General features: G+C 41.6%; 2 protein-coding genes across 3 annotated transcripts; one reads left to right on the top strand and one right to left on the bottom strand.

Moving 5' to 3' along the window:
• Positions 1 to 2,258: 2,258 nt before the first annotated feature.
• LOC146633816 (medium-chain acyl-CoA ligase ACSF2, mitochondrial-like) lies at positions 2,259 to 13,913 on the top strand. The gene is made up of 16 exons (XM_085351666.1): positions 2,259 to 2,434; positions 9,274 to 9,469; positions 9,977 to 10,105; positions 10,680 to 10,733; positions 10,896 to 11,014; positions 11,160 to 11,322; positions 11,453 to 11,548; positions 12,084 to 12,235; positions 12,331 to 12,419; positions 12,506 to 12,582; positions 12,673 to 12,780; positions 12,866 to 13,017; positions 13,102 to 13,243; positions 13,418 to 13,528; positions 13,616 to 13,684; positions 13,778 to 13,913. Exons 1-16 carry the CDS (start codon positions 2,313 to 2,315, stop codon positions 13,826 to 13,828), a joined length of 1,830 nt encoding a protein of 609 aa, XP_085207792.1. The 5' UTR covers positions 2,259 to 2,312; the 3' UTR covers positions 13,829 to 13,913.
• Positions 13,914 to 14,543: 630 nt separating this feature from the next.
• Positions 14,544 to 22,339, bottom strand: ndel1b (nudE neurodevelopment protein 1-like 1b). 2 transcript variants are annotated; one of them, XM_085351665.1, is made up of 9 exons: positions 22,217 to 22,339; positions 19,941 to 20,037; positions 18,192 to 18,345; positions 17,507 to 17,655; positions 17,275 to 17,411; positions 16,998 to 17,165; positions 16,826 to 16,917; positions 16,546 to 16,691; positions 14,544 to 16,410 (listed from the first exon to the last, which is right to left on the bottom strand). In XM_085351665.1, the coding sequence occupies exons 2-9, from the start codon at positions 20,024 to 20,026 to the stop codon at positions 16,320 to 16,322; spliced, it is 1,023 nt and encodes a 340-aa protein (XP_085207791.1). In that variant the 5' UTR covers positions 20,027 to 20,037; positions 22,217 to 22,339; the 3' UTR covers positions 14,544 to 16,319. The 2 variants fall into 2 exon arrangements, with proteins under 2 accessions (XP_085207791.1, XP_085207790.1); XM_085351664.1 differs by having other exon boundaries at positions 19,941 to 22,339.
• Between the last annotated feature and the right edge of the window lie 548 nt (positions 22,340 to 22,887).

Raw genomic sequence — 22,887 nt, 5'->3', positions numbered from 1 at the left:
ATCGCCCTTCCTTACTAACATTGCCTGAACTGTGGATGTTAACAAAAGTTTTTGCCAACACATTTGCCTTTTTCTCATCTCATGTTACTACTCCATCCCTCAAGATTGGATAACGATACTCCCTTTTCATACCATTCATCCTTCTAATCATTGACCAAACATTCTGTATTTTTGTCTCCCTCCCCACTGAATTACAAAAACCCCTCCAGAATTCCCTCTTTGCATTTTTAATGGTTGTTTTTACCTTAGCTTGTCATCTTTTATATTCAGTGAAATTCTGAAAATTGTGATTCTTCTTTAATATCTTAAAAGCCTAATCACTTTATCACACTTCTTCGTCCACCAAGGTACAATTGTCTTCTTCCTTCTACCTTCTTTCCTTTTTATCACCCTGCTTGCCGCCTCTAAAACTGCCTCACAAATAGAATAATTTAACTCATCCACCCCCACATTCATATCAATCTTTTGCATTTCTTGATCACTAACTATTCTAAATGTATCCCAATCAGGATCATTAAAACACCACTTCTTCACCCCCTTATATCCTGTTTCTCTATAATCAACTCAATCTCTGTCATTATAGGATAATGGTCACTTTCAGTACCTGCCAGGAACAATTACCTCCCAATGAGTTTGACTCCAAAGTAAGGCCAATTGCTGATTCGGACCCTGTTATAACATTCACTCTTGTATCACTTCCATCATTTACGGAAGACGGTCAAACAGTTTAACTGCCTACATGGCTTAAAATTGCCATCTGCTGTTTGGTGTGTGTGACGATCGTGAATAGGGACGAAGGACAAATAGTACAATGAAACAAAGAAAAAAAAAGAAAAAAAATAGAAATCAACTAAACATAACATTCAATGCTGAAATGAATTATTCTGATAATAAATGCAAGTAAATAGCTGTAATTTGGCATGAATGTGCTTTACTAATTTTTCCAGCTTTACTCTAAAGAGCTGAATGAAATGAACCACAAACCTGGTAATTTTTACAATAAAGTAAAATTTGTAAAATTTTTAGCTGATTTCAAGCCAAAATAAACCAATAATTAATAATCTTTCAGAGACCTGAAAACAAAACACTACAAGAAGAAATACTGGTAAAATGAGAAACTTTATTTTACAACTGTTACATTTTTTTTTTTTATTAAGAATAAACAAATTATGGCCAAACTTTGTGTCGGACAAATGGCTTCACATTTGGCTCTAGAACACTCTGGTATACAGAGAGGTTCGTACTTGAATCAGTGACTACAAGACTCTAGTTTCCAATAGCTGGGAATCGAATAAGCCGTGCTACCATGTTTCTTCAGAGAGAAGGTGCTTCTTCCTGTTAACCCTTCCAAACAACCCATGGTAATTAGTCTTTTTCTAACTGTTCTAATTGTCATGGACTTTAACATTTGAACTGAGCCCCGTAGTGTCTGAGATGTAGCTCCTGTTTTGTTAGTTTGTTTTTTTGTTTTTATTACAGTGCCACTGAGCATTGCATTGCCTGACCTTGGGGTGTATTTGCTGGGGAAGAGTGTGAGATTGTGTTAGCATACACCTGAATGCTCCACACCAGAAAACTGCCAAAACCTCTACTTTTATAGAGGTGCTCATGCTGGTTTTTAAAAAAACAAAACAAAACAAAACCAAAAAACAAAATCTTAGTAGCATTTCACATAAGATGAACATGTGGATAACTGTGAATAATAAATAATCTGCTCTGGACTGCAGTGAATGATTGCACAGACAAGACAGACTGACATTGTTAATGATAGGAGGACAGCTGAGTTACAAAGAAAAATGTTGAACTTTGAATTTAATACTGACTACATACACTCCTAAAACTGTCCAGATTCGCTGTTGTATAGTGTAGGCTGCTCTGTTGTATCAGACAACTGCATTTCTTCTGACAGACTGAGCGATAAGTGATCAGTGATGACTATCAGAAGATCACTGTAGTCCTGGAATACTCCAAGGGGAACACAAGCAGACAATCAAAATTTGGGTGAATATGCTTTTACTTTGTCTTTGGTTTCATGAGCCTGTGGTGCATCATGCACACAGTTAACACTTAATATCAATGAAATCAAAGATTGCAATCCTGAATGCACTGAAATTAACCACTGACATTCACTTGGAAATGATTAACCCTGAATATACACGCACGTCAGCCAGTGAGGGTGAGTGGAAGTTAAAGATTACACATGAAGTAATAAAATCCAGAGCAAACCAGCAGTCAGCAATATTTATTTACAAGACCCAGCATTTTGCAACCTAGATGTATTTTCACTCTACTTAGATCCAGCTGTCAGTCCAATGCCGACACAGATTTTATCCTTGCTGCTCGGATCCTGTGCCCACAGTCTCAGATGTGTGAATGGACTCAAATACAGCAACACGTGGAAATCATGCTCCGCAGCTTTACTGCAGTGGTGCCGGTAAGTTTATGTGACTAATTTTTAGCACATGTGCAATTCTGAGCAGCATAAAGATTCATCATTTTTTAGGTTTTTTCATTGCATTGGCTCTTCAAAACGATCATTTTAATTGCATTAGTCATTTTATGCCCTGATTGTTCTTAGCTTTTAACAGTGAGACTGAGCTTGATTACTGTGCACTGGTGCATGTTTGAATGCATTTTTTATTTATTTGACTTAAAGGTAAATATTTAAACAATCTCTGTTTTGGAGGAAGGAAGGTTCAGGGTTTAAGTAGTCATCATCATGGGCTCATCTGATTAGAATGAGAATAAGCAGTCAATCATTTACAGGTTTTGTCATTTTATTGAATAATGGGTAAAGGAAGGAAAGACACATGGACTGCTATCTCTAAAAAGGACAAAGTATGATTTAAGTGACTCAAAATGATACATGAACTCAGGCGACTCAAAGAGAAACTCACCTCAGCGGCTGCCCCTTGTGGGAGTGAAGAAAGAGTGAGCGGTAGGTGAGTGCAGTCCTTATATAACGAGTGACAGGTGAGTGCAATTAAGGCCAAGCACCACACCCAATCAAAGGTGAGGAAAAGAAACAAGGTGCATCTGGTGAAGTGAATGTGCTAAAAGGTGAGCCTTTACAACAGCTGCCCCCATATTTCTACTGAGAAATATGTTCAAAGGATTAGAGATGCTCTTTTTCACGAAGCGGGGGCAGAGGAATCAGACATGCTACAGGTCTAATATAGTAGTGATGGTGAGATGAAGCCTCATGATGAACTGAAGCTTTCCATCCAATTGGTCGACTCATGGTTCGAAGCATTGTGATGATTCATTTGCTCTACTGCGCCATCAAGTGGACAATTCAAGTGAAGCGGGCTCTTTGATTATAATGATGTGTAAACCTTATGTACATCTGGATAATGACACAATAGTGTTTGGTGCTTCACTTTTTAATAAACTAAAAGACAGAAATCAGATTATAGGATGTTGTTAAGGTTCACAATTGAGGAGGGAGAGTACAAACCACCCTTGGTCCAGAAGCTCTTGGTCAAACAATGATTTTAATGAATACACACGTGTGGGAAGAACACCCTGTACGCCGACAGCAAGTGATCTCCGACTTACTAAAGCACAAACAATTATTTTATAACATCAGGGTTTGTTTACTGATGCCCCTTCATGCGTCACAGGTACATTTTATACATAGATCAGATCAACACCACAATGACTTTTCACCCAGAAGATCATCTTCTATTTTCATGGCTGGTACTTTCCGTTCTTATCTTAAAGTGAATTGTTCCTCTTTCTTGTCGAGACATAACTAATCTCTCCTCTAAATAAATCTAACTAATGTGTGTGTATGTGTTGACCTCACATGCTCTTTGTGTCACCTCTTCACCTCCAGCCTGCTGTGTCTCGTCCTCAAATGCTCTTTCTCAATTCACCTGTTGCACTTCTGACCTTTCACTAGACCAGAGGCTCACTGAGACTATGTGTATGTCTTCTACTAAATAAATGTTTTAACCAAGAACCTCTACTAAAACCTTAATATAAAATGACCTGATATAAGTGTTTTGTAAGCATGTATTGCAATTCCTTCTATGTTCTAGTTTTCCCTCAGCATGTATCACCTGAACAGTCACGTCAGTGAAGCTTAAGACCTTTAAAGAACCTGAACATCAACTCAAATAAGCACAGATATGCAATATGTATAAAATAGTTATAACTGCACCTGGAATACAAAATTATAATAACTTGTATGCATAAACATCTTAAGGCCATCTTAAAGCTATCTGTTACATTGTTAAAGCAATGATCATACTGCAGATTATATTATGCTGGTCAAATACTTTTCTGTTCATCCCCACAATGTGTAGTGTTGTTTATTTATATTTTGGTGTTTATCATTTGTGATATTTATTACTGTGTGCATACTTTATTAGGAGAGACAAAATTAAAAAAAAAAAAAAAACATCTCTTCCTTGCTGGTTCCATCGAAGAAGAAATGCACAAGTAACTATGTAGCACGTACGTAATCCAATTCCACAACACGGTGTGATGGGGAATCAGCTGTTTTCCTGCCCATGTTATTTCGAATCTGGCGCGAACCGGTGAACCAGTCCCTGAATCAGTCACGTGGTACGGACTGCCCGCGAGGCCTCGAACGTCACTGCCTACGTAATCAAAGCAAGCCTCGATACGCGCTTCAGAAAAACGCCCCCGCGATTACCCGACGCACGATTCGAAGCTTCGACACACAGGACACATCACTATAATATAGGTTCAGGGGGTCGACCTAGATAGTGATGGGCAGATGAAGCCCCATGAAGCACTGAAGCTTTTCATCCAATTGGTTCACCCCAACGCGAAGCTTCATGAAGCTTCATTTGCTCTAGCAGGACACCTACTGGACGTAAAAATAATAGCTGGCATGAATTTGAAGAGTGTGGCATTTTGCACACAGCCTGTAAATGTCAACAACAAAAGGAGTGTGTAAAACATGTATATTGTAGTGATGGCAGTATACTGTGTATATTTATAGTGGCAGTATGGGAAATGATTATTTGGAAATGCTTGAAATGGAAATGATCATTTACTGTGAGGTGAGGTGTGGTTGGGGTGTGGACAGTGGTTGTGCTTTTGTAACGTTGAGGTATGGACAGCTACACACTGAGGCTTTGAGCCTCAGTCCTGCCTGTTCACATTTTATTCTGTAAAAACTAAATTTTCACTGCTTTTATGACCTTTTAGTGGGGAGAACATAGCTAGGATTTAATGATTTAACAAATCTTTTGAATCCTTTGTCCTCCACAATGCTAAATGGCTGGGAGTCCTCAATCACCATGCTGACCAGGTCTTCATCTATTTGAGATTGTTCTCCTGAGGAAAGACAATAAAGATAAAGCACAAATATAAATATCACATACGTAACTTATAACAGTTGTATAATATTGTTATATCATTTAGTAACATTACTGCATCCTATATTATCATTGCATTTGATGGCTCACCTGGTCTTGCTCCACAATCGGTGTCCCCCTTATTCTCATGCAAAGCTCTGTAGTGCCTAAGCATGGATAAGGTGTTGTTGTTGTTATATCCCAGCTCCCTGGCACATAGAAAACACTTCACCTTGTACAAAAGTCAAGACAGCTCAACATAAATTGTATTGCACCATCAGTATTATGAAAATACATCTTCTGTAGAAATTTACATACCTTGTTGGGAGGAATAAGATCAAAATGTTCCCACACAGGGGAGGACATCCTCCTCTTCTTAGCTGGCTCCATTCTCTCCTGACTTTCCTCACTCTCATAAACCTCCAAACGGTCTCCAAACTCTCACTAACCGCAACTCTCCATCAAACACCCACATTTTTGAATGAAGTCTGAGGGGTTTATATCGCTGTCATATCTCGCGGCAAAGTTCGAACCACTTCATGAACCAGTCACGTGGTACAGCCGGGCAGCGAGGCTTCGGACGTCATCATTTTCAGCTCCTCCCATAAATGAAGCAAGCCTCGATACGCGCTTCGCGGAAACGCCCCCTCCATTACTCGACACACGCTCCGAAGCCTCGATACAGAACGTCCCATCACTAGACCTAGAGGTACACAACGCAGGCCAGACAGTTCAGGGGGCCGACCATGTAGCCAGCGGTGGCGGCAAAGCAGATCCAAATGCCAACCACGTGGGATGCAGTGGCAGGCCCAGACCTGCAGACCGTCGGGCAGTTTTGCAGGCGCTGGGGGCAATGTACGGGGCTTGGCAGAGGCAGGACCAGGTGATGCAGGAGCAGGCAGCGCCCTGACCACTGGCGGAATGGCAGCCACAGGCAGTGGAACTGGTGATAGTGGCACTGCTGGTGACGACATAGGTACTGCTGATGGTAGAGTATGAGGTGGCTGAATGAATTCAGAGCCATCAGCGGACACAAGGATGTGCTGGAGCGGTTCTCCTGAACTGGAAGATGTGAACAAACATTGGGCATGCGTGGAACTGCTCTGGGGTTGGAAGTCTGTGATTGGACCTTGGAGTGTCCATCCTAAGCAGGTTTTGACTGCTGCAGGAGATCCAAATGGTCCATGTCTAACTGGTGCAATAGGCTAATAAGGTGGGTATGATCAGAGCCTATGAGCAGTAGTGGAGCTGCTTTGTTAATAAAGGTTAATGGGATACCTTGAAGACGCTTGTATCTCCGTTGAAGAGAGGATACGGGGTAGGTGTGGTCTGAAAGTGCTAAGTGACTTGTAGCGAAGGCATTATTAATTGTGTAAGTTTTCTCTGGATGTGCGATGGGAGAAATCTGGAAACTTACAGAAGAACCTTGAATAGTTTCAACTTCTTGATGGACAGTTCTGAGTGATGAGCTTCTCAGCTTTCCCAGTTAGGTGGAGATGCTGAGCTGCAGATGTCAGAAGCATGGTACGTTGGGAGCCATCATCAAGTATTGCATATGTTTCCAGGGTTCTTTTGCCATTATGCAGGAGCACTTTCACAACCTTTAATAGTACACTAGTACAATCGCTAGGTCTATCAAAGTACAGTGTCCTCACTACAGGATTAGTTCCAGTTCTAGGTCTCTGATTCACCTCACATAGGATCTGTAGATGTCTTTCCATGCAGGTGGCACATGCTTTCCTCAGATCACACTTCGCAGCGTGATAAGTTCTAGCACAATGCCAGCACCATTTGTTTCTCTTTATCCAGTGTATTTTCTCATCTTTTGTCTTGTTAATGAACTTGGGGCACTTGCTAATGTGGTGTTCAGGTGAGCAGCAATATGCACATCTTGCCTTAATCATTATGATGGGTTGTGCTGCCTGTACAGGATCGGATGCATTTGTCCCATGTAATATTGTTGTGAGTGGAGAGGTGTACTTATGGGCAGGTCGTGGCTGGTTAAAGGATGAAACGGCACTGTCCTTTCTTGGTTGACACTTTCATTCCATTTGCAACCAGGATGAGAACAAAGGTAAGTCATACATCATCTCCTTGTTCCTTGTAAATGTGCCGTTTGAAGCAACTGGAATGCTCTGCGGGCAACTTTTCAAGTAGGCGATCGACATGGGAGCCACAATTTAGTTCTGTCCATCCTTGATCACCCATAGTGCTAAGCAAACCAACTAAAGCTTGCACACGAAGAGCAAAGTTATCCAGAGTCCGACCATCACCTGCTCTGATAGGAGGAAGCTCCAGTATATTCCGTAGCTCTTTCAATCCTAGCTGTCTTGGTTGCCCATAATGCTCATCAAGAGCTTTGATGGGTGTATTTGAGTGTATGGGTCAGGAGCATAGGAAAAGGAAATAGCTAACCGTTTAGCTTTGTCTACTTTCAGATGATCGAGAAGGACATGATATTTGAAATGCTTTGTCTCATGAGGGTCAAGCAGGTTAGTAAGGGCCATTCGTAACAGCCTATACTGGATTTCATCTTCCCAGTAAGGTCTGGGAAAGAAGGACCCTCAAGCTTATACACATGTTCTAGTGCTAACAGGGTGACTAGAACTAGCAGTAATGGGTACCGAAGGGTTTTGTGCATGCAAACAATCAGATGTAGCTGGTTGCTGCTTTACAGGAGGGTGCTGCCTTGGTTCTGGAATGCAAACGAGAGGTTGAGCGGGGTCTTCGTCTAGAGGAACAGCAGGTTGAACACATGAAATCTGGTGGGGACCTTGCAGTGGTGTGGCCAGGAAATTAAAAGGAGTCTCATCAGGTGTAGGAAAAACTGGTCTAGGCAAACCACTTGAAGGAACTGCAGCATCTAATATTGTTGAATTAGGGAAAGGAGGGCTAGCAGCCAGAACTGCACCAGAGTGACAGCTAACCTGGGGGGGCTGAGAGGGTGATTGACATGTTGCTGGATCAATCACTGGGAACTGCTCATGATGCGTTTGGGGAATGGCTTGTAAACGGCATACAGAGGATTTGCTTTCATCAGATGAAACAGTGTGAATTGAAGATCTGGAGGAATGGGGAGGAGATAATTGAATCATAAATTGCCTAATCGCCCTCATTGTCATCAGGAGTTCCCTCATCACCTCATCTTGATTTGTGGGTAAAGGAGCAGGGGATGTCTCTGGTTGACTTTCTGACTGCCCGTCAGGATCCTGCAGCCCATGTGTGTCTGTGTCACTATGCTGGCATTCTGTTTGACTCTCTGTATCACATCTAGCACTTCTACTTCCGGGATACTGAACGTCATATACTGCTGCAGGTGGGCAGGAGGTCGCCTTTCACGACCGGAACGTCTCAAATCTTCAGTCAATGGCTGCTGTGTATCCATGACGTTAACACTACTCCGGCTCGGAGGACCGTGTTTTGGAGGAAGGAAGGTTCAGGGTTTAAGTAGTCATCATGGGCTCATCTGATTAGAATGAGAATAAGCAGTCAATCATTTACAGGTTTTGTCGTTTTATTGAATAATGGGTAAAGGAAGGAAAGACACACATGGACTGCTATCTCTAAAAAGGACAAAGTATGATTTAAGTAACTCAAAATGATACATGAACTCAGGACTCAACGAGAAACTCACCTCAGCTGCCGCCCCTTGTGGGAGTGAAGACAGAGTGAGGGGCAGGTGAGTGCAGTCCTTATATAACGAGTGACAGGTGAGTGCAATTAAGGCCAAGCACCACACCCAATCAAAGGTGAGGAAAAGAAACAAGGTGCATCTGGTGAAGTGAATGTGCTAAAAGGTGAGCCTTTGCAACAATCTCCTCATTAATGACAATTACGACCTGTGGATTCCAGTTGGGTATTATCGGCAATAATATCACTAAAAATGCACTAAACTCACAGGTCGTACCATCTGATCTCCGAACCCTGTGTTCTATATCAGGGCTCTTCACGTGGACAGTCCTCCTCAAAACCCATCACTGACCACCAGCTATGTCCACGGCACCTCCTCTTTCTCACTACTCCCCCTGACTGTGAGCCAGAGTCTGGATGCAACTGCCCAACGCTGGCCTGAACGGGAAGCTGTGATCTTTGTGCAGGATGGCATCCGAAAAACGTTTGCACAGTTTCAACAAGACGTACGTGATTTCATCCATTTAGCTTTTGCTTTTTCATGCATTTGACAACCCTTACATGTTATTTATATGTATTTAGTTGTTGTTTTAGTGGTTGAATCTGACGTTTTAATCATATTAATATGGGCTTTTCCCATTAAGATCCAAGATGTAGGACCTTTACTGTCAGTGATGACTTTGCATAAGAATCTGGTTGATTGTTAAACCCGATTACATCATTTTAAGAAAAGCATGGACATAAAATGTGGTTCCTGGAAAGTATTAACCTGGTTTGATAGTGACTCTCTGTGCACCATCTGTAGTTTGTCTTTTGAAGAAATTAAAAAATAAGATTAGCTGTGTTAAAAAGCCCATCTTACTGACATCAGAAAGAGACTTAAAAACAAAAAGAAAAGACAGAAGAAGCTTATTTAAGTTTGCTGCTTTTTACCACAGAACCCTGTTAATCATTTTTAACTTTTGAAAGTGTTGTGTGTATTTTTTTTTTTTTGTCATTTTATTTTTGTGCAGGTTGACAAGGCTGCTGCAGGCCTTCTTGCTCTGGGGCTGAAGCGAGGCGATCGACTGGGAGTCTGGGGGCCAAACACATATCAGTGGATCCTTTTCCAGTTTGCTTCAGCCAAGGCTGGAATCATACTGGTTAGTACAGGAGCTGTGTACATGCCCTTGAAACAGCTTTTACAGCACCGTAGCTTGTGTTATCAAACACAGTCAAATGTAAGTGACAAGGACATTGAACCTGGCAGTTGCATAGAGGAGCTGTTATGTAATCTCACAATTTTATGCTCACCAGCTCAAAAGTAATCTGTCATCATCACCTATAGTATAATGTGCATAATAAGACACCTTTCTCACTCACTATGTGTTAACAGACCTCTCTGCATTAAATCATACTTGTTATTAATCTCTGGCTCTCTTCCACAGCATGTCTTTTATCCTGTCTTCCTTCTCTCGTGTGAGGGAGTTTTTCCTTCCTACTGTCGCCAACCTGCTCGCTCATAGGGGGTCATATGATTGTTGGGTTTTTCTCTGTATGCATTATTGTAGGGTCTACCTACAATATAAAGCATCTTGAGGCAACTGTTATTGTGATTTGGTGCTCTTTAAATAAAATTGATTTGAATGATATGGTATGATTTCTGTAGTCTTTTGAAAAAAGACAGTGAAGCTTTGCATGGATAAAACTTTTGTCTTTGAACTGTTATCTTTGCAGGTGCCCTTGAACCCAGCCTATCAGGTAAAGGAAGTGGAGTTCACTATACTAAAGGTACAGTCAGTTGGCCCTATTGGGACAATAGCCTGAAATTGAATAGAAATGTTTAGCCTGCTTACAATTTCTATGCTGTACTTCCATTGGTTACTGATAATTTACTGGATTATTCAAGCGTAAAGGAATTTGAATGTATTTAAACAGATTTGTTGCATCTAGGTCCAGTGTAAGGCAGTGGTATGTCCAACCAGCTTTAAAACCCAGAGATTTTGTGAGATGCTGAGGGAGATTTGCCCAGAGATTGGCACAACACCAGGAGGCAAATTTAAAAGCTCCAGGTTAGTCAGATTCAAATATCCCTCCTCTGCTGATATTAAGGGACTATGAAATCTTTTTATAACATATCACTTTTAAAAAAATGATAGTGTTGAAGTTGAAGCTGTTTAGGATTTGAGACAAAGATATGGTCATGGTTTTTTTTAGGTTGCCATACTTGGAAATGGTGATTGTGACCGACAGCAGGCAGCCAGGGATGCTCCACGTAGATGATGTGATGCAAGCAGGGGAGAGTCGGCACCACAGAGAGCTGATGGATCTGCAGAGCAAGCTTTCCTTTGATGACCCCATCAACATTCAGTTTACATCAGTAACATTCAGTGTTTCAACTTTTTCCAGGGCACACATGTATCATATTGACCTGTAACAACAATTAGAGCATTGAAAACGATCTAATAATCATTCTGCTCATTGTTGTACAAATTGCTCATTTGTATAAGGGTACGACTGGGAACCCAAAAGGAGCTGTGCTTTCCCACCACAACATTGTAAATAATGCCTACTTCCTGGGCCTCCGCGTCGGTTACGGATGGAGAGTAAGTTCATGTACGTGTTACTAACAAGAAGAAAGCACAAATAATAGTGAATTACTTCCTTATCTCTATTCACTAGTGATGGGCAGATGAAGCCCCATGAAGCACTGAAGCTTTTCATCCAATTGGTTCACCCCAACGCGAAGCTTCATGAAGCTTCATTTGCTCTAGCAGGACACCTACTGGACGTAAAAATAATAGCTGGCATGAATTTGAAGAGTGTGGCATTTTGCACACAGCCTGTAAATGTCAACAACAAAAGGAGTGTGTAAAACATGTATATTGTAGTGATGGCAGTATACTGTGTATATTTATGCTGGCAGTATGGAAAATGATTATTTGCGGCAAAGTTCGAACCGCTTCATGAACCAGTCACGTGGTACAGCCGGGCAGCGAGGCTTCGGACGTCATCATTTTCAGCTCCTCCCATAAATGAAGCAAGCCTCGATACGCGCTTCGCGGAAACGCCCCCTCCATTACTCGACACACGCTCCGAAGCCTCGATACAGAACGTCCCATCACTACTATTCACCATCAGCCTCGGGTGCGAGTGTGTGTGCCTGTTCCATTCTACCACTGCTTCGGCTCCGTGCTTGGAGGAATGAGCATGGCAGTTCACGGCATCACGCTAGTTTTTCCTTCCGCAGCCTACAACAGCTGTGCCAATTTAGAGGCCATTCAAAGTGAAAAGTACAGCACCACTCATCTTCACTATCATAAGTGTCCAGCTGTACGAGAATAAGCACTTTCACAGATTACCATCCATGTCTTTTCTTTTACTCCAGGTGCAATTTTGTGTACGGTACCCCCACCATGTTCACTGATCTGCTAAGCCAAGATTTACAAAAATATGATTTGTCTTCAGTTGAAGCTGGTGAGAGACCAAAAGACATGACACCACATTTAATGGGTTAAAATTGGTGTCATGTCTACCCTTCATATTTGCTACTGCATTTTTAGGGATCATGGGAGGTTCTCCGTGCCCTCCAGAGATTGTGAGAAGACTGACAACAGACATGAATATGAAGGAGATAACAGTGAGATGATACCTCTTCAGATAACACTAAAACTTACCGGAGAAGCACGTACCAGCACATAGCAACATATGCAAATCATTTTTCCCCCAGTTATGCTATGGAACAACTGAAAATAGTCCTGTTACATTTCTTGGGTTTCCAGAGGACAACGAGAAGCTGAAGATTAACACCGTAGGATGCATCCTGGGTCACACTGAGGTATAATTTCTTTCCCACACAAACCTTCATCTACACATCCCTCTAACACAGTGACACGTGGTATTTTTGCATGCCTTAACCTTAGGCTAAATTGGTGGACCCCACTACTGGGGAGATTGTCCCTCTTGGGGCCTCAGGTGAGCTGCTGATCAGAGGCAGCTGTGTGATGCATGGGTACTGGGATGAGCCAGAGAAAACCAGAGAGGTGATCTCCCAAGACCGCTGGTACAGGACTGGGTAAGGTGGAGTTTCACATATGTCCCTAGATACACAATTGTTGAGTAGAGGGCAGTGTGGGAAGTGTAGTTGTTGTCTGTACAGTGACACAGCCAGTCTGAACAGTCTGGGATACTGCTCCATTGAAGGACGCATAAAGGATATGATCATTCGAGGAGGAGAGAACATCTATCCAGCTGAGATAGAGCAATTTCTCTACAAGCATCCCAAAGTAAAGGAAGTGCAGGTAAGATTAAACCACTTGGGGGCAGCATATGAGTACTAAGTAGTGTCTCTGTGTGGGTATAGAGCTTAAAAATACTATTTTGGTTGTTGTAAGCAATAAGCAGCCTCTGAGAATACGCATTAATCAGCTGTAGTGTTCGGTATAAACTGTAACTCTTCCTTCCCGTGCTTTCAGGTGGTTGGAGTGAAAGATGAGCGGCTGGGTGAGCAAGTTTGTGCTTGCATCAAGCTGGAGGAGGGTCAGAGTTCCAGTGCGGAAGAGATAAGAGCTTTCTGCAAAGGCCAGGTAGGAAGAGATAAAACATAAGACTGCTAGCACCTGTAACCACTTTAAATTGAAGCATGACTGTAGCTTGCCCCCTCTTGCTTTTAGATTTCTCACTTCAAGATCCCACACTATGTGTTATTTGTGGACAGCTACCCTCTCACGGTCTCTGGAAAGGTAGGAAACGTTCACACCAACATGCCATCTGTTTCCGCCATGTATTTATATACTCATAACACATAATTAATATGAAATGAAATATTTTTCTAGATCAAGAAGAACATATTAAAGGAAACAATGGAGAAGAAGTTGGGCCTTTAATTTTGTGTCCACAGTTGGAGAGCACCTGAAATGCAGAACAGTGGAAACTGGAACATTTCCATGTTCTTTTTAAATTGTAGTTGTGGGGTGCTATATAAATAAAAATTATTACATTGTTGTTGTTGTTGTTTTTAAACCAACCATAAAACTTTCTTAACCAAACTATGAAACTTAAATTGCCGAACTGTTCTGTTTTTTTTTTTTAAGATCTATGACAACACCAATATTTCACTGAATTAAAAGACAAATTGTACCATTGTGCAGTGTGACAAAAAGAACAAAACAAAAAAACCTTTGGGAAAACGATGCTTTGGAAAAGTAAAAGTAAGCGCTCTTTGTGCTGTGTAATCATGAAGCTCCTTTAAACCACTACCACCCTTCTAACCTGGGACACTGTTGAATGGTTAGTAATGGTGCTTTTCTATTCAGTTTGTGCACTCAAAGTTTTTTCTTATTACTAGTCTCATTTACACAGATGTTCAAATTATTGCTCATTTTCTATGTCGAACAAGTTGTAACCTTGTAACATTCTCACTCCTGATGGATGCGCTGGGTTTAATATCTTGTTTAAGGATACTTCAACACAAAGGCTGGAAGAGCCAGAGATCAAACCATCAACCTTCTGATTAGTAAACAAAACCACTATATCTTGATTCACTACTACTGTGTACATTTCAAAAAAAAAAAAAAAAAAAAAGCAACAACACATCCATCATATCAATCTTTATTTAAACAATTTGATATCATAATACAATGGGCTTAACCACCGTACAATAGTAAAACCCATTATCCGAACACATGCCATACAGAATCTGAAATAAATAGGACCTTATTGCCAAATGTCAATATCCACAAAGTGGTAGGCAAAATTGTCATCTATACAAGCTATACACCAACTATAGAACCAATTTAAGTAACAGGCTCCTATTGTGCCCCAAGTGGCATCAAATGATCAACTAACAATGAATACAAGTCTTTGTGTGAGCCTTTAGGGTGCAAATTGGTGACGCTGAGGAATTAAAGATATGTAAGTGAGGGGATGCAGAGCCAAATATGTAAAAATGTAAGTATTGCCAAAATAACATTATAGTTGTTGTTATTAATGCACCATAACTCCAGATAAAACTGAGGGAAAAAAAAAAATCCTTGAGTCAGTTTTAAGCAGTTTGATTTGTATGAGCCAAAAATGACACCCATCAATAATTAATAGCTGCTAACTCCTAACATGTCACAATGAGGTAATAAGCCTGGAACGACACAAAAAAAAAAAAAAATCAATACATTAAATATTATAAAAAGGCAATACTGTTCTCTTGAAAAAACGTCAGTGGACGTCTGCAGAGGAATACACTCGACAGCAGCAGAAACCTGTAAATTCAGGTTTAACCCAGAGGGGAGAACAAGCTGATATTTCCACAAGCACTCCAGACATCAGCCAGTAACAAGAGGAACAACTGCAGCACGGCTACATGGCTTTAAACAGTCAACATTCATTTCGGTCATTCTTCAATTTAAACACATGCAAGAAAAAAATAAAATAAAATCATACAGGAAAATTTCACTTTAAAGTATACTGTGAGATAAATTAGTTAATGTGAACATATCCCTTTTTAAATATAGAAAAATCTAAACAGAAATTAGTTTAACTGTGCAATGCAATGAAACAGAAAAGGAAGGAAAGTTCAAAGGAAGCTGTGGTCTCTCATAGACCAGTTGTCAAGGATGAGTCTTCATATGAACTGTGGAATCACCTAGGTAACCGTGCCAGTTCAAAGTTGACATCTTAAGGTCAAAACATTGCAGTGACATTCATTCAAGCACAGTGCAGTACAGCTTTAGGCACAAGCAAGAAGAGAATGTGGTAGGAACACACACCAGTCAGCCACAACATTAAAACCACTAAAAGCTGATGTGAAAAATGATGATCACCTGGTTACGAAGCACTGTTCTGCTGCAAAGCCCCAGGTACTAAGCTTAACCTCATGGTATATCACTCCCTGATGGTAGTGCCCTTCCTGCTGGAGGAGAACACACCCAGCCACACTCCAAAACAGCTCCTAAACTGCCTGAGAAAGAGTATAAGGCATTGATCTCCAGAGTCCCCAGCTCCCAAACTTACTGAACATCTGTGTGGGAGGCACCAGAAACATCTGCTTCCCGTGCTCCCCAGACACCACAGCTGCTCCAGAAGCCCACCAGGTCCATGCCCCGATGGGTATATACACAATATAGGAAAGTGCTTTCAATGCTTTTTTGGCTGACTGGTGCAAATGACTGCACCTACTCACAGATGCACTTAGAGCTGCAAAACAGACACAAGCCTCTCTTGCACACACCGAGCTAAAAAATTCACACATCACTCCAGCTCCGTTTTCATTCACTCACACACATACACACACACACACACACATACACACCCTCTGTGTTCCCAGACTGTGTTGAGGAGATAAGAGTTTCTTTAGAGCTTTCTCTGGCTTGAGGAGCTCCTCAATCACACACTCAAAGGCAGCATGCCCGGTGGAGACAGGGCTCTGGATGGTGTCATGGAAGTCAAGGTGCTGGGGTCCAATCCATTAACAGTGCTGCAGATGTCAAAAGACATACTCAACATTAGCAAAGATATACACACAGCCGGGGCATCCGATTTTAACATCAAACTAAATAACAGAAGGACAAACAGACAGGGAAAGGAGAAAAGCACATGCTAAAAGACTTACGTTTTGTCGAAGTAGGTAGCATGTAGTGAGTGAGAGAAATTGGTGGCATTGCTGTTGAGAAGCATGCTTTTGTCTGTGGAGTAGTTTTTTCTTGCTGCCTGGTCTTTGGCAAAGTTCCTACAGGCAGCAAGTTTCGACTCCAAAGCCTAATGACAAAACAGGAAATCTCAAATTAGCATCATCATAATTATCTTTCCTTTTAGCGTCGCTGAAAAGACTTGCTCCTCAGTGCAGAGCTGTTAAAATGTAAAGCCAAAACAGTAAAGTGAGTAACACCTACCCCGACTTTTCTCAGAAGGTCGCCAACAATGTTAAGAGCTGAGATTCTTGCAGAGGGAGTCAGAGACGAGTTACCGCAGCCGTTGGTCAGTGCTAGGACATATAAGCCAGAGTTAACTCATATTACAACTTTTACTCAAACAAGAGGAAAATGGAGTAGGAATAATTCTAACCTTTGGGGCTGATAAAAGAGTGCTCTATATTCTTTCCTACAGGTGTTGCTGGGAGGGATAAAGAGGCTTGTACAGCTGAATCAATCTTGTCTATGTCTAAAGTGGGTGAGCTGGGTGCTGACATCCTGTCTGTGGTCCTTTCGCGCACTGCCAGCTCCTGCCTCAGGTCTAAAGAAGGAAAACAAAAAAGAGAGAAAGTTAAGAAACACCGGCTCTTGCACAAATGATGCACGGCCCAGAAAGGGGAAGAATTCATTTATGTGGGCTTTATCTTTACCTCGTGCTTCATCTTTCAACCGCTGCACAGATACAAGGAGAGACTCTTTCTCATCCAGTTCACTCTCCAGAAAGGCATTCCTTTCAATTGCCTGGTTCAAACGGGTCTCAAAGTCTTCAAGAGACACTATTGTAGCCCTACAAAAACAGTGATAAGTATTTTATGAGTGCTGACATGTTTGAGGTAAATGCTAGAATACAAACAGAATTTGCACATTGCACGTCATTCTCACCTTTTTGCTCTCTCGAGGTCATCGTTGGCCTGTTCAAGCTCTCGGACATATTTATGGAGTTGATCCTTGATGCTGCGAGTCTGTCCCAGGTCGTCCTCTAGCAAAGAGATCTGTTTATAACTCTGGGCATATTGCTGCTCCAGCTTTTCCTGGAAGACATGGAAAATGTGCAGATAAGAGAATAGTGAGTCTATAAAGAGAAACAAGGACAACAAAGACGCTACTTGATGAGGAATCTAGTTTAAAAATAACGTTTTATCCACTACAAAGATCAGCATCAGTCAGAACGAATCTCAGGACGGTCACAAGGTTTCAAAGAACATCGTTGTCCGACAGTTGTTAAAGGAAGGCATAATTTATGAGCTCTCTGGTGTAGTTGTACAGTACAGTCACCAATGTGCATAACCAAACAAGCACACTGAAACCAGTGTTCATGTCTACTGTGATAAGAACTAGGCTTGCCTTGCAGTTTTCTATTTTCTTCTTCTTTATCCTGACATCCTATTAAGAAGTGCTGGAGGATTACCTAAGAAAACCCAGATTAACACCTACCATACAAATGAGGCATTAGACCTTGTGTGCAGGATCCAACAAAGATCAGATAACCTCTTAGGTAATCACAAATGACTTTATTAGTGTTCTAGCCAAAGGTAAACGCTTAATGAAGATCAAAAAGGCCCGTTACCTTGAGGTTGGAAACCTCATTCTTTAGCCTCTCGTTTTCACTCTGTAGGTCTCGAAGACGTTGTTCAGCTTGACCAAGTTGTGCCTCCAACTCAGCTTCCAGTTCTCTGCTCCCCTCCTGGAACTCCTGCAACTCCTCTTGGGCTTCATGGCAACTAAATGGCAAAAATACAGAGAGAGTGGGTAAAACCATAAACGGTCATTGTGATAAAAGCTTTCCTGTTCATCGTCCCCCATTCAGTTCTGCACAGCTAACCGGCTGAATGACTGTGCCTATGAGCTCTAGAAAACTGACAGACCTTTGTCCTGCAAGCTGAGCCAAGCCAAGCATGTTCTAGCAGCTTTCTACCCCACTAATGGCCAGAAATAAACCTGTATGAAAGCCAGTTACAGGTTCGTATTTGTAGTCTGGCCTCTGTCAAAGAGGAAATAAGGGTTCAGCTCAGCATTGTCGAGTTAAGCATTCTAAATATACAGCTCTGAAGAGACAGCTGAACTGTGACAGTAGCTGGTTCAAAAATAGGTGAGAAGAACAGGCATGCTGCCATGCATCTCCAGAGTGGAACAGGTTAAAGGTCACAAGCAGGGAAAAAAAACAGGAGGATAAAAGTTATGAAACAGGATGTTTTTACACACTAAATATTGCATAAAATAGTAATTATTTGTAAATGCATTTATGTAAAGGTAGAAAAGAGAGGAAAAGGCTTCTTAATATAATTTATTTTTCTCCTGCCGAGCTGACACTTGGTAACACTGGTCAGCTGACTCTGTGCTGGGATAATGCCTTCACAGTGGCTCCACAGAGCACTGAAATGCATGAATCAGTTGTTGTGTGTTCGACACATACCAGCATCACACATGGTGCTTGATCAGCAAACACAGGGCCCTGTAACATAACTATGTAACCCTAATAGATTAAATTGGCCAATAGTATTCCATACATCAGAATGAAAAAAAAGTTCTATTAATGATAATGATAAACAATGTTGCGGTTGCCTTGTAAATAAACTCAAAATAAAAAGTTTAAAAATATCACTTCAGTGGAAGGATATTCTGAGAAAATGCATGCCCTAAAAACTGCAACACACTATGGCAAATCTACTTGAAGCCACTTTTCTTTCCATGCACTGATGTTTTTTTCCACCATGTGCCCACAGGAATGTCTCAAAGTAAGCAGGACTTTAACCCCTGCTGTGCACTTTTACACTTCTTCTCATAGACTGTACGTCCACAAATAGGAAAGGAAGACTAAACAAATGTCAAATGACACTCTTAAGTGACACTAATGCCCATCCTGTGGCCTGTGTCATTTCCTATTGAGTAAACCATGAAGTTTGTCAGTGCTGATTTCATTACTCTTTTCTGGCCATTTGCCTTATACGGCTAAACACAGCCTGTGTGGAAACTTTTGGCACAAAGTTATTATGTAATCACATCTTTCAAAACTACTGCGCAAACCACATAGTCAGCAAAACAAAGCAGCTGCTTATTATGCAAGGATGAGCATCTACTGTCCCCAAAAGCTGTCTTTCATCTTATGCTATATTTGAAGAATCGCTGTCATTCGATTTCCAACTCCGCTTTCTTTCAAGACAGTATGTTATGTAACCTAATTTTGGCTTAATATCAAACTGAAATGAAAAACTCACACAGGCCTGTTCTTTGAAGAAATGAAGCCATACACACCAACTCATACCATAAATAAATTCAGGCATGCATTGCTGTCAGATGCGACACAAATGCCACCTACCTTTTCTTATATTTGAGGGCTTGGGACTTCCAGTAATCAACCTCCTCATCCTTTGACGAAAATTTGGGAATCATCTCTGTGTCCATGTCAGGGCAACCTGAGGATTGAAGGCACATTTGTATTACATTTACAGATTTTTTCAGTTAGATTAGAATTAGTAAACGGACAGCTCAGCAGTTTTGCCATTTGCATCCTCTGACATGTTAAATCAAGCGGAGCACATTCCGTTCTTATCTCAGAGCAGAGCCACCATCAAACATTCTCCTCATTCATCACTGGAGAAGAAAGGCCCTATCTCAGCGACAGACCATCCTGACCGCGTAACCCTGTGGGATGAGGTCGTCCATCCTCAGTTACTCATAAATCAACAATGCTAAGAACCCCCCCCAACTTAAGTACAGTTTGAAGCAATTACTTCCAAATACCACAAATAATTGATAATAACGTGTGCTCAGTGTGCCAATGCCTTTATATACCTGGGAAATCTTCAGTGTTATGTGCATTAAATTATTAAGTTTTAACCTCTTAGCTCGCTCAACTCATGCAACCTCAACATGACGAGTTCATTTGCTAAAAAGATCAACATGTGAGTCCAGTTCTTACATTTTTCGCAAGTGGGTACGTTTTTCATCTTCCTTCCTGTTTGCAGAGTTACCACTTTAACAGACAGTCGTTCCTCTTTTCTGGTGAGCAATTCAACTCTGATGTATATGGACCTACGCAGCTGTTGTCAGGGAATCATTAAACACATCTGGAAAGAGCTGCTGTTGGCTTCATGTGTGGGTCTGGTGAAACAGCTGCCAAAACCAGCACTACCACTGCTGTAGCCCCGGGAATATTTATAATCTGGCCCTGGATTTTAAGGATTTCCTGCAGATAGGACCAGCAGCAAGTGGACATGACACAGGAAAACCCTGAGCTGAAATCAAATGTGCTCTGATTTTTGTGTAAACTGCCTCGACAAAAGTCTCCTATAAAATAAATAAATAAAGAGAATCTAGTGGCTTGCTTGGCTTGGGCCTGGGTGTTGCTTCTAAGTCTAGACTCAGAGAGATGATGACTTTGACTGCAGTTTCCTTTACAGCATTCCTCAGAGATGCCGTCATGAACAGCTTCCCGTCTATAAGACCCTCACGTGTCAGCGCGCTGCAGACCATAATAACGAGGGGGTAACAGAAAGGGAAATTTTTCAAAGCTTCCTCTGACAAAACATGCTGGATGTCAGGAGACCAGACACAACACTCTAGGGAAGTACCTAAAAAGTTTCTTTTGATTTACTAGACAAAGATCAAACACTACACATCTCTCTCAATGCTAGGATACAGAGGCTTGAAAGGGATCTGGTGCTTTCTGCTAAATCTTGTAGCCCATCAAAGCCCTACACAGGACAATAACCCAAAGTCATATCCTGTACCAGGTAAAAGCAGAGACAGTCAGAACAGGATAGCTCCTGTTATTTTTCATTTCCTTTGGATAGCTCTCTGGTTCATCCCTGGATCTGTTTGTCTACTGCAACAACACCGCTACAGACATGGCCCGAATCCAGCAAAGATCTGGAAATTACAGACAAGGGAAGGCAAGTAAAGAGAGTGCTTCCTTTTCCACATTTGTGTCTCTGTTGATGCTGACAAAGTCACTTTTCCCCCCTCCTGTACAGAAAAATCCTACATTTTTCTTCAGATTCCTTCTTGAAGTTTTGCTGGTTTGTATAGCTTTATAGGGTGTGGTGGCACAACCCCTGCCCTGGGTCCATATTTTGGTCTCCATGTTATGGATTAGCCCACCATACAGACAAACATGTTTAATGAGACAAAAAAAAGCGTAAGATTCAATAAAAAGCATGAGACCAAGAACCTCTTATCGATTATGTGACGGCTGGTATTGATCTCAAATGTATCAAAAGGTCTAATTCAGCCCAGCAGCTACAGGCTGTGATTTAACGACGCTGATGATTTTTAGACGTTTGAACGTGTCGGTATCTGATAGTGGGAGGTATGACCGCACAGAGGCTCGGGCTCACGCCAAAAACTGTCGGCTCGCTCTCGCGTTACAAGTAAAAATGCAGCACACAGAACGAGCGGGATTTAAAGGTGTATGAAGCAAACATTTAAGGTGACACTTCTCGATATTTATCCCGAAATAACCATATAATCTTCGTAACGTTTAGGAGAGTAGTCTAAAAAACACACACACAAATGCCTCGACAGCTGGTTACACGGACAGGTCAAACACTAAAAACGCGTTAGAGGTCAAATTTAAGAGATTTAAACGGCTACCTGCTCATGTCAAGTCGGTCTACTGTTGTCTTCCGTAGCAGCGAGTCGATTTCCAGCCGGTAAAACACCCAACGATAAGCAGAGCTCCTCTTTGCCGGGCCTCGGGTGATACTGACGTTTCCCAATGAGGTAACTGAGCTCTGTTTAGGAAATTGCCAACGCGTCTCCCGGAACCAACGTAAATCCTGACAGGGGCGTACGTGATGACGTGATTTCACGTTACATCACACGTAGGCCTGCTCCTGAAATCCGGTTGTTCAGTCTGACGTCACTAGCCGTGTCTGGGTCTAAACTCCGCTGCAGGTCCATATATCAAACGATCATATGGCATTACTGAGAGTTGAAAAACTGTCTAAAGTCTTTCATCTTTAATAAAATGATCAGCGTTCTGCTCAGGTGTAACAATTGAGTTTAACATCCAGGCATCCATGAAAACGGAATTTATGACATTTAAAGGAGTTAGAAGTTAGCAGGGAGTTAGCTCGCTAGCTTCTATCTAAATACAATATAGCATGTCCTGACTGCGGGGTTTTGGAAACAAATTAAAACGTACAGCTCTGTTATCACTTCCAGCATAAATGAAGACAGAAAACTAAACAGCAGTGACGTTTGTAGGGTTACTGAAGTTGGGCTAGCTGGTATATAATGATGTGCTGCGTGACCGCTAGCGA

The sequence above is a fragment of the Diplotaxodon limnothrissa genome, linkage group LG4 (genome assembly GCF_057381915.1).
Source record: "Diplotaxodon limnothrissa isolate DT_005_m linkage group LG4, D_limnothrissa_male_GT1.1, whole genome shotgun sequence".
NCBI classification, from domain to species: domain Eukaryota; kingdom Metazoa; phylum Chordata; class Actinopteri; order Cichliformes; family Cichlidae; genus Diplotaxodon; species Diplotaxodon limnothrissa.
The sequence above is the reverse complement of the archived record's forward strand: the minus strand, read 5'-3'. Positions and strand labels throughout refer to the sequence as shown.

What these genes read in the sequence shown, in the direction of transcription:
- ndel1b (XM_085351664.1), bottom strand. Translation starts at nt 20,056, where the DNA reads ATGTGCCTTCAATCCTCAGGTTGCCCTGACATGGACACAGAGATGATT. An exon ending in GCCCTCAAATATAAGAAAAG is followed by an intron (nt 18,346 to 19,940) that starts GTAGGTGGCATT and finishes TTTGCCATTTAG; the next exon opens with TTGCCATGAAGCCCAAGAGG. An exon ending in GCTACCTACTTCGACAAAAC is followed by an intron (nt 16,411 to 16,545) that starts GTAAGTCTTTTA and finishes TGACATCTGCAG; the next exon opens with CACTGTTAATGGATTGGACC.
- LOC146633816 (XM_085351666.1), top strand. Translation starts at nt 2,313, where the DNA reads ATGCCGACACAGATTTTATCCTTGCTGCTCGGATCCTGTGCCCACAGT. An exon ending in GGCAAATTTAAAAGCTCCAG is followed by an intron (nt 11,015 to 11,159) that starts GTTAGTCAGATT and finishes GGTTTTTTTTAG; the next exon opens with GTTGCCATACTTGGAAATGG. An exon ending in CTCTCACGGTCTCTGGAAAG is followed by an intron (nt 13,685 to 13,777) that starts GTAGGAAACGTT and finishes ATATTTTTCTAG; the next exon opens with ATCAAGAAGAACATATTAAA.